Raw genomic sequence first — 15,218 nt, forward strand, 5'->3', positions numbered from 1 at the left:
GTTGTTGATGTTTCTTAGCCGTCTTCCAAACCTTGGATTTTCAAAGCTTAAGCTAAAATAAAACTTTATAATCGACGGCTAATTACCTGTCGTATAAGGGCATAACAACCCTTAATCGTCAAATATAAAACCCAAAAATTTAGATAGCACTGCCGATTTAATTTTTTTTTTTTTTTAAGACTTCTGCACCCAGTCAGTGACACACCTCATATGCCCAGTTTCACATCCAACAATCAGAGTTGCTGGTAACCTCTTTGTGCCCATAGGTAATCTTATTTTCTATAGTAGATCACACATGCCTGCATATATTATCCCTTAAATATAGACAACAATGTAGGAGTACACCTTACGCAGATGCATAAAAATAAATCCCCAGGTGTAAACACATGGGAATGGGGTCTCGTATGGGAATAGGGGCCAATAATCGGACGATGGGAACGGGGTTGGGGCATCGGCGGTTGGGGAGGGCTGATGCCTCAACAAAATGTTCTCCACCCTCCACTCGCACCGTTATCCAAAAAAGAAAAGCCGGGCAGGCAGTATCTATGCAACTCAATCCGGCTAAAGCCGGGGCTGAGCCCAGACTTGATGTTTTTGGCTTTGATTCTTATCGAGCCCGAGCCAAGCCACATATATCATGACCCAGTAACGCTAAAAGGTCACCCTGCCCATTGCTGGACCTCTGCAGAAGAATGAAGCAAGGAAATAGCAGACAAAGGACACTAATTAACAGGAAAATTGATAATAGAAAAAGACTAGGATCAGTCTCTTGAGAATTGGCGGGCATATACAATTCCTTTTCTTTCTTCCTCTTTTTCTTATAAAGTTGCGTCCATCGGTCAACAAAAGATGAACCTCCCAATCACAGGGGAAAACAAACCACAACAATAATCAAAGCACGTGAGGATCTCCATTCATAGTGCCAGACATTATTAAATTGAAAAGCAAAATGAGAGAGAGGAAACAAAGTGCATACAAGATCATGACAGCCAAAACTCTCTCCAGCCCTTATTACCCCTCACTGTCTGATCCCTCCCCACTTGAAGATGATGACGCACCACCCTTTCCACGAACATGCCCATTCGCCTGTACCTTGTCCTTGCTCTTCTCCTCCTCGTCATCACTATACTCACTCTCATAGTCATCATATACCTCCTCCTCTTCTTCCTCCTCCTCCCCTCCATCCTCCACCACTTGGCCCTCCTCAGCCACCACCCCTCCTCTCGTACCTGCTCTGCTCCTCTTCAAAACCTTCATTCTCACTCCCACCTTCTTATCACATCCAATCCATGAGTCACACATACAAAAGAGCATCAGATTGTAGGTGCCCTCAGAAGGTGCCTGAAACTTGGTCACCACGAGCCTCGCTCCACTCTTCACTCTCTCGGCTGCTGCCCTCACTTGAGCATTCACCTCACGTGGGCCTATCCCTGACCCCTCAAGGGCCTCCTGTGTGGCCTTGGTGGCTACAGCAAGGGCCGCCGCCTCATCTGAGAAGCTCACCTAGAGTTTCAAAGACTTTGTTAATATTATGGAAGTGTATTATAAACCTTGGTAGATAGCCTAGCTTAGACTTCCTTGCGAGTTGCATAGGCGAATGCATTAACAGCTCTGCTTACTATGGTGTTCTGCATGACCGCATTAATGCAAAAGGAGGAAAAAGAGAGGTTGTAAACAGTGGAGCATTGACCACCAACGCAATGTTGTCAATATGCTACTGAAATGCATCCTGGTCATACTGAAGCCTTAGGAAATGGCCTTAAGATGTTATATTGAACAAGCAGCATTATGTTATATCAGCCATCATGACAAAGTTTCAAAACTAAAGCTCACCTTTTGAGAGACCCACACACCATTTGACACCGGATCAGCCAAGAGGAGCCAGTAGTTCTCCTCCTTCTGGAAAGGGAAGTAAGGGCAGTGAGGGAGAGCAGAGACAAGGCCATTGCCCCGTTTTATAGTGACCCACGCATGCATTGTGACAATGTCACCATCTTGGATGCCATCCTCACCCTCGGTTTCACATGTCACTTCTACTGCAACACAGGGCATCATTTTGAGGACGGATTCAACATCACAAACCTCAGAATCAGAAAAGCCTGCTGCCTGTGTCAAAAACTCGGATCGCTCCTGTGGGCTCATTTCTTGGAACTCTTGGAAAGTTCGGACCTTCTGCAATAAGAGAAGATTGGGGAAATGGGTTCAGTAAGTGACTCTGTTAAATAGAAGGATATAATATGATCTCCACATGGTCGATATAGCAACATGGTTATAAGGGACATTCTATCAATTACTTAAACAGAGATGACAGGAAGGTTGGGGCCACATTGCACTTCTTTATTTCTACTGTACTTCCTGCTCTTCAAAATCACTGTCCAACCTACTTGTTGGAAGGCGATCACCCTTTTAACCATCAAGTATACTTTTCTTTTGGGGTAGTAGCATAAGGTTTAAAAAATGGGAAATCTCAGTCATTTGAAAGGTAGTGTCTATTACCATTACGTATAGGTAAGGGCTCATTACAGTGAGAAAATCATGGGAAAAACAGTACCAGGACAAGAGAACAATAACAAAAATTTTCAATATGGATTAATTACTTATGGCATTCTAATGCCCATTAGAGCAAGCACCATTCAAACAAATATTCGCACCATTTTCATTTTAAAATCTCACCTGACACCCATGCTTATGGATATTAAATTGTTATACAACAGCCATTAAGGGCCAGTTATAAACGTACTCATTACCATTAAATAGAATTAAAAGATGGGGCCATTAGTGCTACAACTGGCATTATTTTGATGTGACGCCCTTTATTTTATACCATAGAGCAGTGGCTTTACAAAATTTGTGGACCATCTTCTGCAAGGGTTTGTATTGCCATAAACAACAACAACAACAACAAAAAATGTTTCACTCTATAAATGATAAATGAGCAACATTTATATTTACCTTGCGGAAGCTCTTTTTTATAACAGCCTCACTAAAATGTGGCAGCTGCAAGAAGGGAGCATTGCCCTCAGATGACCCTCCAGCTGCTTTTCTTTCACTGAGAGGAACAGCCTGCATCAACAGAGTAACCCATTAGTTTCTTGTAGTTCAACATAACAGGGAATGATTATCGGCAATGATAGCCAGCCAACAAATTTCAAAGCAGAATAGTTTACGGGAATAAATAATACTGAAATAACATATGGCAAATCTTTGTTAACGACATCAAGCTGCACAAGAAAGATTAGGTTTCAGCAAGCCAGTGGTCATGACTTTGGAGGGAACATTTAGATACCACTGTCAATTTCAGTCAATTTCCCCTAAAATTATGAGTGAATCTGCTGATATCAATCAAGTATTCAAAAACATGAACTTCTCATAGTTTTTAAGAAATGGCAAATTTGGGCTGCCTTCTTAAAAGTTTACCAAATTTTGGTAAATTTCTGGTTAACAGCTGTTTTATCATCTCTTTGATAAGGAAAAATTGTCTATGTTTGAATTATGATTTTTCAGTGAGATCTATCCTGAACCACCCTGCAAAATGAACTTTTGTGAAATGCTTTGAGCGCAACAATTCATCAAGACCAAATGGAAAACTAATAAAAATGACCTTCCCCAATCCTAAGAGAACAAAATGAAAGATGATGGTAGTCATAACAAGAAGTCCAAAGAAGTTAAGAAAAAGGCACTTAATGCAGAAAGCTAAAATCACTGAAGGTATAGTCTTCAATCAGTAATAAACACTGATATATTTTGAAGCACCTAATCGATGAAATACCTAAAGTAAAAATCATCTTACAGAGTTGTCATGTGACATAGAAAACATGTAAAACCGTCACAATTAAAAACAGAATGAGTGCACCCCCAGCAGTAACACTTGCAGTACATTTATACATTGCAGCTCATGAAATATATCACTGGATAAAAATTGCGCACCTTTGCCATCTTTCAAACGTGAACAATTAAAAATAAAAATAAAAAATATGGTCGCACAACATTTCATGTTCGATGAATTAGTGAAATAAGTATCTATCAGCAGTGACTACATGACGCAATCAGGGCTTTCATTATTTTTTAGGAGGTTTGGGTTATTTTGTTTTCTAGTTTTCCTTTAGGGTAATCGTGTCTTTTTGGCTGTAAATATTTGAGTGGTAGAATTGCAAGTTTATTTTTCAATAAAGAAGAAGGTTTAGGATTTGATTAGGGTTTCTTAGGGAACAAGTTAGGTTTTAGATTATTTTCTTCTGTAAATATGTAACTATTAGATCAAAAAAAGTAGTGAAGACAATAAGAGTATATTTTATATCATGTGAAAAGATCCTTCTTTTGGGGTAGACTCCCATGTAGGCCTTGAGAGAAGGAATAGTCTCTTATCCCTTTATCTTTTTTTTTTTTGTTATTTATTTATTTATTTCCCATCTTGTCTCCCATCATATGGGAGCTATATGGCGCTGACGCTCACAAGACATTTGGGAACCTGGCAAAATCCAAGTTCTCATATTACATTGAGGGTACACCGCAAAGATGGACTCTTCTGATACCTACCTCTACCCCACTTATTTGTGCATGAGAGAAGATTTATTCATATATGCTTATGCTCCCTATTTACTCCTCTCTGGACCAGCTGGTATGGATTCACTCAGCCAAAGGTAAGTTCTCCATGAGCGGCGCTTGGGACCACATCAGACAAAATGTGCCCATAGCTTTCAAGGTCCTCTGGAAAACCCCATGCCATTCTAGACCAAAGTGGTTTACTTGGCTCGCCTTGGACTCCCCACTGCCCACCACGAGCCTTCTCCAATTTAGGGGCCTCCCTTTGGTCACTAGATGCCCCTTCTACTTTCAAGAGGAAGAGCCCACTAACCATATCATTATGCAATGTGTGTTTTCACAGGTGCTTTGGAGATCCATATTTTGCAAGTTTGGAAAATGCATACCACTCAAGCAATCTGCAATCATGATGATGGCAAAGTGGCTAGAGCTCCAATTCAGATCCAATATCATGAAGAACATCTAGACCTCCAACTTCTCCACCACTGTCTGGCACTTGTGAGCCAAGCGTGATGCATGTATTCATGAGGGGAGAATGACCTCTAGTAAGCACCTCCTTGGGCCCATGATTCACTTTGTGAGCAAGTTAACATAAGGGAAGGGTTGGGCTTTCCACCCCTTTGAGCTTCATATTTCCACAAGGCTCACGCTCAAGTGGAAATAGCGACCCCCCCTCCACCTCAATCCCGATTGCATGGTCTCTCTCTCCCACAGGGTATTTTAAGCTCAACATTGATGGCTCATCCTTTTGCAACCCATGCACCGTTGGATGTGGGGGCATCATCAGAAATGACATAGGTGGCTTCGTAGTGGCCTTTGTTGTCCCTCTTGTACCAGCTCCAATAATGTTGTTGAGTTCCACGCCTTGGATCGAGGCATCTCCTTGGCGCATAAGATAGATTGCTGCCCTCCTATCATAGGGAGTGACTCCAAGTTGCTAGCTGACTCACTCACCTACCACAGCTCTCCCCCATGGAGGGTTTGCATCCTCTTGTCCAATTGTAGGGAAACGCTCTCCTCCTTCGCAGATCACTAGTGGCAGATATTGCATGTATTCCGAGAGGCCAATCTGACTACTGATTGCCTGGCTAAGCAGGCAGCATTCATGGCTCAACCCACAGTTTGGCAGGCCCATCCCCTTGATTTTCTCACTCCATTTCGATGGACAATGCCAATGTCCCCCTTTAAAGGTCTATTTAATTTCTTGTACATGTTCTCCTCTGTGATGTAACATTTCCCTTGTGTTGATTAAAAGGGTAAGGGCTCGTCATTCCCAATAATTTACCCAAAACACATTTGGTATCAAAGCCTACAAGATTCGACCATCGCAATACCACCAAAACCTACTCCTGCAATCGATGATCTATTGCCACAAATTATGAAAGATATAAACACAGGCATGAAAGATATTTAAAGTGAGATTCGTGAACTTAAAGTGAAGTGAACCCGCAGTTACAACAGTTGGAAAACACCATTCATCCAGAAGAGGGTGCTCACAATCACGTACGTCCAATGCCAACTTTCACCTTAGAGACAAATCTACTTGCACAATCGATTTAGGATGCCGTTGGCAAATTCAACCTTGTCCCTAGCTTGAATCTCATTCAATCCATAAACACATGCGTTCTTTTCTTTTCTTTTTCTTCTTTTTTTTCAAGAGACAAACCTTGTAGAAATGCCTGAACTTCCAGAAGCTTCGGACCCATATTGGTCATGGGTTGAGAACAGGAATTGAACTCGATGAGATTGAATCTCTCATTGTTCCTCAGTAGCTTAGTGGTAGAGCGGTCGGTTGTTGACTAACTAGTCGTGGGTTTAAATCCTACTTGGGGAGATTTGATTTATCGCTTTGACCGTTAGGAGTAGGTAACCCGTTCCCTATCCTTGTTTCTATTCCATTATCATATTACATTTTGTGATAGGTCTTCCCAAAGTTGAACAAGTGCTAGAAGTTTGCTCGATTGATTCAATATCCATGAACATTGGAAACGCTAATTTCAAGCTCGGGAAAGAAGCAATGATTCATATTGTAGCCATTTCAATCTTTTTGAAACTAATTAATTATTTTATTGCTCAATATTCGATCACTAAGATCCATACGATCAAAGTAACTAAGAACTCCGAATTGAAGTGATGATATTACTGTCAAATGGAAATCCATTTGGATCTAATTCTTCTATTTCTTTGTTTTGTTCCCAAACCTTTCTTTCAATGCCAATCCTGTATGTAATGAGTAAATTTTGACGCAAAAACTATAATTTGAGGGACATCCACATGATTTTGATATCAAGGTCGATTTTTCAAAAATTACATGAGAAGCTTAGAAAAATAAATCAAGATTATGGTTGACATCCTAGAGTTCCTCTATAAGCTGCACATCAAGTATTTGATTTATGTGTTCATTGAAGAAGCAAAAAGTACACAAGTCGAGCTTCTCCCAACCCTAAGAGAATGATGCAAACAAGGCCTTTATTATTTTTAGGAGTTTAAGTTTAGGTTTGGGTTATTTTCGGTTTCCAATTTTCTTTTAGGGTATTTGTGTCTTTTTTAGTGTAGAGATTTGAGGGTAGAATTGGAAGATAAAGGGTTAGGATTTGATTAGGGTTTCTTAGGGAGCAAGTTTTAGGTTTATTTTCTTCTATAGATATGCAACTATTAAATCAGAAAATGTAGTGAAAAGAAAGAGTTCATTTAGATCTTGAGAAGAGATATTCTTTTGGGATGGACTCCCTCACTAACCCAAGAGAGGGTATAATCTCTCATCCCTTTATTTTTATCTTTGTTTTTTAATTTATTTCTTTCTTTCTCATCTTCTCTCCATCATCCCTGCATTAGTGTATAAACCATCGAAACTTGAATTAGAGCAGTTTTAGCATTAGATATAACCTGGATGATACTTTGAGTCAGTTCAAGGACCCCAATTGCCGGTCTCAGCCACCCATGACCTTCCGGAGTACGTGGAATGATAGCCATCTGGCAAGACAAAAGATTAAAAGTAAGACTCCAACAGTTACTAATTTGAATAGATATACGAAGTTCATAAATTGAGAGTTCAAAAACAGTAGAAAGATTCACTCCAGATCTGATTCCCAGGGTTGTCCAATGTAAGGTTAGAAATATATATTAAAGTTAGCACATTCAGAAAAATAAATAAATAAATAGAAATATATACCCCTGAAAATATACATTCAGAAGATGAACCTTGTGACAGTGGAACAGGATCGATCTTGAATAGGAATCCAAAGGTAAAGCTATAGGGATGGTTCTTTCAGTAAAAAATCCTCTCAGGACAAATAAATTTAGCAGTCCAAGCATGTGTTTTGTACAAAAACATTCATAGTAAGAGCAACTCACAAGGTAAAAAAAGACACCAGACATCATAACAAAAGGATGCAGGATGATGCATTATGACAAGAATTGGGCATTAAGATGCATATACATTAGGCAGTAAATAAATGAACAGCTACTACACAGCCGCAATACATTACAATATTAGAAAGTATCTCATCAATTATATGAGTATGTAAAACCATTAAAAAAAAAAGTGTTCTAAATAGCAGAAGGCATTCTACCAGTGGATGCTCGAGGTGACATAATGAGAATTTCCCTCAAAACATCTAAGAAAATGCTTTTAAGAAGAAACAACAGTAGAGAGTGAATTTATGGAATCTAAATGAATGATGCAAGGTTCTGATCCCACGGCCGATCTACCCAAGAAATAACAATAAATGGATGATGCACTACTGGTCTATGACCTAAAACAAGAGCCAATATCACCACTAGCAACACATTGATCTGCCGTTCAATAATGATCCATTGATTGGATTCAAGTCCATAAGCATGCTCGAGGTGACATAATGAGAATATGAGTTTGTAAACCCATTAAAAAAAAAAGTGTTCTAAACAGCAGGAGGCATTCTACCAGTGGATGCTCGTGGTGACATAATGAGAATTTCCCTCAAAACATCTAAGAAAATGCTTTTAAGAAAGAAACAACAGTATAGAGTGAATTTATGGAATCTAAATGAATGATGCAAGGTTCTGATCCCACAGCCGATCTACCCAAGAAATAACAAATAAATGGATGATGCACTACTGGTCTATCATCTAAAACAAGAGCCAATGTCACCACTAGCAACACATTGATCTGCCGTTCAATAATGATCCATCGATTGGATTCAAGTCCATAAGCATGCTCGAGGTGATATAATGAGAATATAAGTTTGTAAAACCATTAAAAAAAAAAGTGTTCTAAACAGCAGGAGGCATTCTACCAGTGGATGCTCGAGGTGACATAATGAGAATTTCCCTCAAAACATCTAAGAAGATGCTTTTAGAAAGAAACAACAGTAGAGAGTGAATTTATGGAATATAAATGAATGATGCAAGGTTCTGATCCCACAGCCGATCTACCCAAGAAATAACAATAAATGGATGATGCACTACTCGTCTATGACCTAAAACAAGAGCCAATAACACCACTAGCAACACATTGATCTGCCGTTCATTGGATTCAAGTCCATAAGCATGCCTGGCAGCTCTTGTGACCATTTCAAACCCAACAGTTTGCCCACCTCAGCACAGACTAGAGAAACCAGTATCATGCATATTTTCATCATGAAACGCAGAGGACATGACTATTTTGTTAATTGCCCCCCTCCTCCATTGCAGGAGTTGGATGCTGCCTTTAGTCCTCGTTCCAGAATTTTTCCCTGTAACCCTGAAGAACTGAAGATCATGGACCAAAGGGATATGAATGTGTGATTTAGCTAGAAATGGTGTACCTCCGTACAGGTTAATAGAGCACAGATACATAATTTAGAGTGTACCGAAAATGCTTAGACGATGAAATCGTAATTCTGGGAAAGGTGAAAATGTTTTCACCGCACCACAGTTTCACAGTAGGTCATAAAACCAATAGGCCCCCACAGACTTGAAAACTTTTATTACAGGATCAATGATGCCACTACAACAATAGATGCCAGTATCGTCCCCTCTGTTCAAGGGGTAATAAACTCTAAACAACACACGTTTGGCTCAAATCAGAAGTTGGTATTGACTCTGAAAGGATTACTGTAGTCATCCAAAGAAAAAAAAGCAAGAAAAGATGAGCTAGACAAGCCCATGCTTTCTTAATGTATGCATATGCCCGTGCATAAAGAAACTCTGTTAAAGTGGACAAAGGTGTTAGAAATCGGAGAGAGGAAGACTAAAGTGGCACGAAGTCGACACCCATATTAGCTATATTGTCGACCATCCCATCAATTATCCTCATCAAAGATATTCTCCATTATTCCTGATAATTATATACCCCTGTTCCACATTTCAACAAGGGTGACAGATAAGCTTGAGAGGATTCAGAGGCCCTTCTCATGGCGAAGGATGCAGCAAGGGACACGAGTAACATTGATCAAAAAGGAACTTCTGTAACCCAGATTTATTCGCAACACACTTGAGGATGTTGGATAGGCCCTATTAGCAATGGCGTGGATTTGGGGAAAGTGGACTTGAGGATGTTGGATAGGCCCTATCACCTTATCTTGGATCGCCCTTACATGAGCAGGATTTGATGTTCACTTCCTGAACCTGTTCATGATGTGGTGGTCATGCCATAGTCCACGGAAGCCCTTCTGGTCTTTTGGAGAGACAATGACTAGGTTGGAAGAGATGCACCCCATATATGTTCTAGGAAATTTGGAAAGAAAGGGAAGCTGAGAGCCTCTGATGGTGATACAGTGGTGTCGCGACTCTAAGAGAATGGTCCAGGCCACTTGTGGCCGAATGGACATTGATCTTTAAGGAGTTCCACAGCATTACAGCAATTAGATTTGAGATAGGAAGGCAGTTGCATACAAAGCATTTCCTATACTTTAGAGTTCCTTCAGGAACACAAACCCATCACGTAGTAGAAGCTTAGGAAGAGATTACCAATTTACAACAGAAGAGTTCTCAAGACATTTGTTGCAGTCCCTATTCAATTCAGTCTGGGCAATTTAGCATTGCCACAAGATCAATTGCAACAAATGTTCCTGGGTCAGATAATCTACAAAACTTGATGGATATCTATCCATGAGTAAGTAACTACAAAACTTCACTCGTAATTTGCATAGGGATATCTATCGAGGGTTCAAGCTAATGCCTCGAATAGTCCTACGACTTCTATACCCTCCCAGGATTTTTAGCAAATTTTGAACACTTCAATTTTTTTTTTTTTTTTTTGAGAAAACTGCAAAGTTATCACTTTCTTTTTTTTTACCCTCCCCTTCATACACTTCAATTTTTCTAGCTACAGCTCACATTCTTCTCGAAAATAAGTAACATGGACCTTATATGCACTCATTCAATTCAGAGATTACGAAGGGACATTGATTCGTACTCTTTTTTCAATAATCAAACTGACCTGTGTCATCAATAACAGATCCAGCCCTTCAATAATGGAAAAAAACTTATATTCAACTCCTCAGTCAGTAAATGAATTGATACTTGCCTCACACCATTTATTTCTACATACACAATAGTATTTTTTCCATGCCTTGCAATAGAAGAAAGGTTCCTTACAGTTAGCAGACTACAGCACACAGTTACACAGAATCCAAATTCACATGCATGTGAGAGTTTATAGGTAAACTGAACCAAGGTTCCACCAATGTGAAATCACGATTCCCTTAGACTCTATTATCCCTCTTGCCCTCTTTTTATAGGCCACGAGTTTGAACCTTGAGATTCACCTTAATGTTAAATAGTGGCTATGTTGCATAATTAGTTTCACTTTCTAAGTATTATATAACATATCAGTTGTATATTTTCTTCATACATAATTTCCAATGGCTGTAGGCTATATTGTCTTTTTGGAATCTTTATTCTTTAACAGGTAATGTGTTACCTTGAGCTTCAACTTAATACTTATCTTAGTATTGTTTATTCAACAAAGAAGGATGGCAATGATTTACAAAAAACTAACTTATTCGATTATTGAATTTCTTACATGTTTAAATAAAATCTTGAATTTTCAAAAATTCCTTAAGTACTTAATATTATATGGACTGCACTCCCACTCAGGGCACCCTAGTTAGTGCACTCGAGGACCTCAATTTATCACCAGATGGAGCTTGGATCTATAGAACACATCATTCAATCATTAGAAGTTGGGATCGAGCTCCCCAGCACATTGGGATCTCGCTCCCTAAAATTCAGGGTGTACAAATGGTGATCCCAAACCTAGGGACATTCTAACCTTTCATGATCCCTTGTTCGGGACCCAAACCAGGAAAGGGTGCCGATCCCGATCCCAGTAACTATGCTACAGCACACCTATTGCAAGGCTGAATCTCAGGAGATCGTGTTCCTTGAGATGGCACTCACATACTTCTTGATCAATAATGCGTAAAAAGCTTGATAGCCTAATCAAGAGAGCATCCAAGAAATCCCTAACAACCACACCAGAAAATTTGTCATCGCATGAAAGCGATCCAAAACAAACAATGCACATTTAGAAACAAGAATCTAAAGTAGAACTAACTATTTATGAAAAAAAGGCTAGGACAAACAATTTGTAAGATAATTTTTGGACCATATTGGATGCCACTTTAAACTATGTGAATTGGAGTCACAGGCACTATACAACAAAAAAGTATTAAGAAAATCATAATGTCGTACGACGAAAGAAAGAACATATCACACCTTCATTAATTCTTCAAGAAGGCGAGGTGCAAGTTGTAGAACATGCCTGAAATCACCCTGAAGACCTGAAGGGACAGCTGCTGATTCACGAGTTAATTGGGCGAGAATCAGCAGTTCTGTCTGTCAAATACCAAAAAAGATGGAAATTTATAAGAATGTAAACCAGAACTTAGAAGACTACACCAATGAAGACTACACCAATGCAACTGGAAACCAACATGACAGCACAGCAGTTGTTTGTAAAGGAGCCGTAATGATTACCTTAACATGACACGGGTGCCTCTTCCAAAACTTAGCTTGTTCTTGCCGAATGTTCTTCATATCCAGGTTCAGCTCACTACGAACAATCGTGAAGAGCCTCTGAAGAGGTTCCCCATCACTCCTACGAACTGGAATTTCCATGTACTCTGCAGCCTTAATAAAGACATCCAACACCTTACTACAATAGCACTAAATTAGTGTCAGATAAAAATGATTTCATAAATGGTTGACGAATAGAATAAAGAGAAACAACAGTACCATTCTGATTATTAAGAAAAACAAGAAAATCACATACATGAACATAACCTGCAGATAGAATTAGCGTCTTGCCAAAACTAATTTGGATACTACATTCCTCACAATACCAATCCATGTCAACATGTACACAGCAAAAACTACCACTAAAATGGATGCAAATAATTAGTAAATGAAAAGATATAGTATATCAATCTTATGAAAGTTGGACTTTCCAAATCTCTAACCCGTATCAATTGCAACCAGACCACTTTCCAATCGGGACCATCTCCTGAACCAAAAGAGGGCCCTAAAATGGATCCAAACTCCAAAACACTAGAATAGGCTGATTAGTAAAGTCGTACAAAAAAACAAAAGGAAAAAGAAAATAACATCCCTTAATATGCGAAAGAAGACGAGGCCTATAGTTGACTTCACCAATTAGATTAGAGCGATTCAACCCCAAGAGAGAACTTCCTGCAGTTGTTCAATTCCAGTGATGTTTTCACTACATAAAAAGGTGATGTGAATATAGCCTCTGCAGTCTGAAATTTCATAAGTGCCACTTGGGCCCCAAATGATTGCATTGCCAATTATAAGAACATACACTACTGGGACAATCCACTCTCAAGACTCCCTCAAGCACTCAGGCTTGGAACACCCTGTTTGGATCTGTATTCAAACCCCAAAAAACCTTGGGAAGAGATCCGCAACTTGGCATCCTTTAGCACTAGTTAGTTTGTAATTTATCCAGTTGTTGTATTTCTTTAAGGTGCCAATCAACATCTAACTATTCCAATCATATGCACACAGATGGATTGACCAGTATAAACTTTTTTGTAGCCTTATCTTCTGTTTTCAATATAAATATCTTGAATGATAAGTTTCAGCCACAAATCATTGTCCATTAAGAGTTTTAACTACTTAAAATATAGGCACCCCCACCTCTCTTAACATGCTAATCTCCTCGATCCCTATCTTTCTGTCATCAAGCTTATCACCCATAGACATAAAAACCATCTGGTTCCATGAATAGTGGTCTTTTCCCATCCTCCTTGGTAAGAATTAGGACTCACCAATCTCCTATATCAACAGACTAAAACACCCATGATGCTCTCTACACCATGGCTTGACATAAAAGGCCTCCACCTGACTGCGACATCCTTTGACCATGTCTCAACCTCAGGAAGAGCACCTGCTCCCATATTCCCCTCAAATTCCTCCGGAACAAGATTATGAAATTGTTAATGTAAAGCAGGTACCTGGACAACCCATGTATGTGCATGTTTGTGTGCACATGCACATGAGTGTGTGTGCATCTGAGAGAGAGGCATAAAATGAAAGCACAGAGATGTAACTTTTAAGCAATTAGAGAAGAGAACAGAATAGAAAGGGAAATCCTGAAGACGGAGAGAGAAACAGGATGCCGGAATCTTTTAGCAGGTTCTGTAACAAATAATTCACCCAAATCACTGTCCCCACAAAAACCTGTCTTTCATTCACTAGCTTATTGTCTATGTATAAAGCCTTAATGATAACTAAACGGCTTTGAACTTCCACTGGCAAATAAGGTCAGGTCAGAAAGAAGTCTATGACCTGAAATCAAATGCTTCGTCACCACACTTGTTTCATAAATCCCACCTCATCATTAAAAAGTATATTCAACCTTTTCAAGAAAAACCCAAGATTTCAGGCATTACATGCTTCTAGATTATAGTTATTGGATACGCATGTGATTCCGAATCGTTTTAGGAATCAGAATTGCGGAATCGCGTTTATCAGATGATTCCCAATCCTGGAATCATTGTCCGTACATTCAAAACATTGAATCGTGATTCGCACTATATCAGAATTGCGATCCAGTAAAATACGAATTGTGTTTCCTATTTGTAGGAATCGGTGTCCCATCATGTTGGAATCGAGTCTCATACCTTTCAGGATCGCACATGACCCAACACCATTCAATGGCTTTTGGAATCGCGATTCAATGATATTGGAATCGTGATTCCTAAATTTCTGGAATTGTTGTCCCATCGACTTGGAATCAAGATTCTCACCATTCAAGAATCGAGACCCCATTCAGGAATCGCGCACCAATCCCCTCAAATATAGGAGAGAAGTATTAAGAAAATATTTAAATTTTATCATTATTTACAAGATTGAATTTTGGTCTACATATATTTAGTCCAATTACCAATGGCAACCTTGTTACGATATCTTTGTCAACAATCCCATACAATGGACACAGTCCACCAACAACCCTTCGCCTACCAAGAGCCCTGGCTTGGTCTACGACATAAGACTAGTGAGAACAAGGGCGAGCTCCCTCTATCTCCTTTATTGGAATTATAAAAGAAGTAAATGAAATAGAAATTCTACTTATTTATTCAATGTAGTTTTGAATTTGAGTTATTCAATTTTAAATCAATTTCTGATATTTAAAGATTAATTTAACCTAAAACACCATAGGGTATCTTAGTACCCATCACATCAAACAATAT

At 39.2% G+C, this 15,218-nt stretch overlaps 1 protein-coding gene across 4 annotated transcripts in view; it reads right to left on the reverse strand.

Moving 5' to 3' along the window:
* Positions 1-812: 812 nt before the first annotated feature.
* Positions 813-15,218, reverse strand: part of ATERDJ2A (DnaJ / Sec63 Brl domains-containing protein) — a 41,289-nt gene continuing 26,883 nt past the window's right edge. For all 4 annotated transcript variants that reach the window (XM_088865532.1, XM_006826731.4, XM_020664358.2 and 1 more), the window contains 6 exons: positions 12,484-12,661; positions 12,223-12,342; positions 7,429-7,515; positions 2,953-3,063; positions 1,834-2,172; positions 813-1,503 (listed from right to left, as the gene is read on the reverse strand). In XM_088865532.1, coding sequence (XP_088721658.1) covers positions 1,012-1,503; positions 1,834-2,172; positions 2,953-3,063; positions 7,429-7,515; positions 12,223-12,342; positions 12,484-12,661 — 1,327 coding nt within the window. In that variant the 3' untranslated portion in view covers positions 813-1,011. The remainder of the gene's footprint in view (positions 1,504-1,833; positions 2,173-2,952; positions 3,064-7,428; positions 7,516-12,222; positions 12,343-12,483; positions 12,662-15,218) is intronic.

The sequence above is a fragment of the Amborella trichopoda genome, chromosome 4 (assembly GCF_054954075.1).
Source record: "Amborella trichopoda isolate Santa Cruz 75 chromosome 4, AtrichopodaSantaCruz75HAP2 v2.0, whole genome shotgun sequence".
NCBI classification, from domain to species: domain Eukaryota; kingdom Viridiplantae; phylum Streptophyta; class Magnoliopsida; order Amborellales; family Amborellaceae; genus Amborella; species Amborella trichopoda.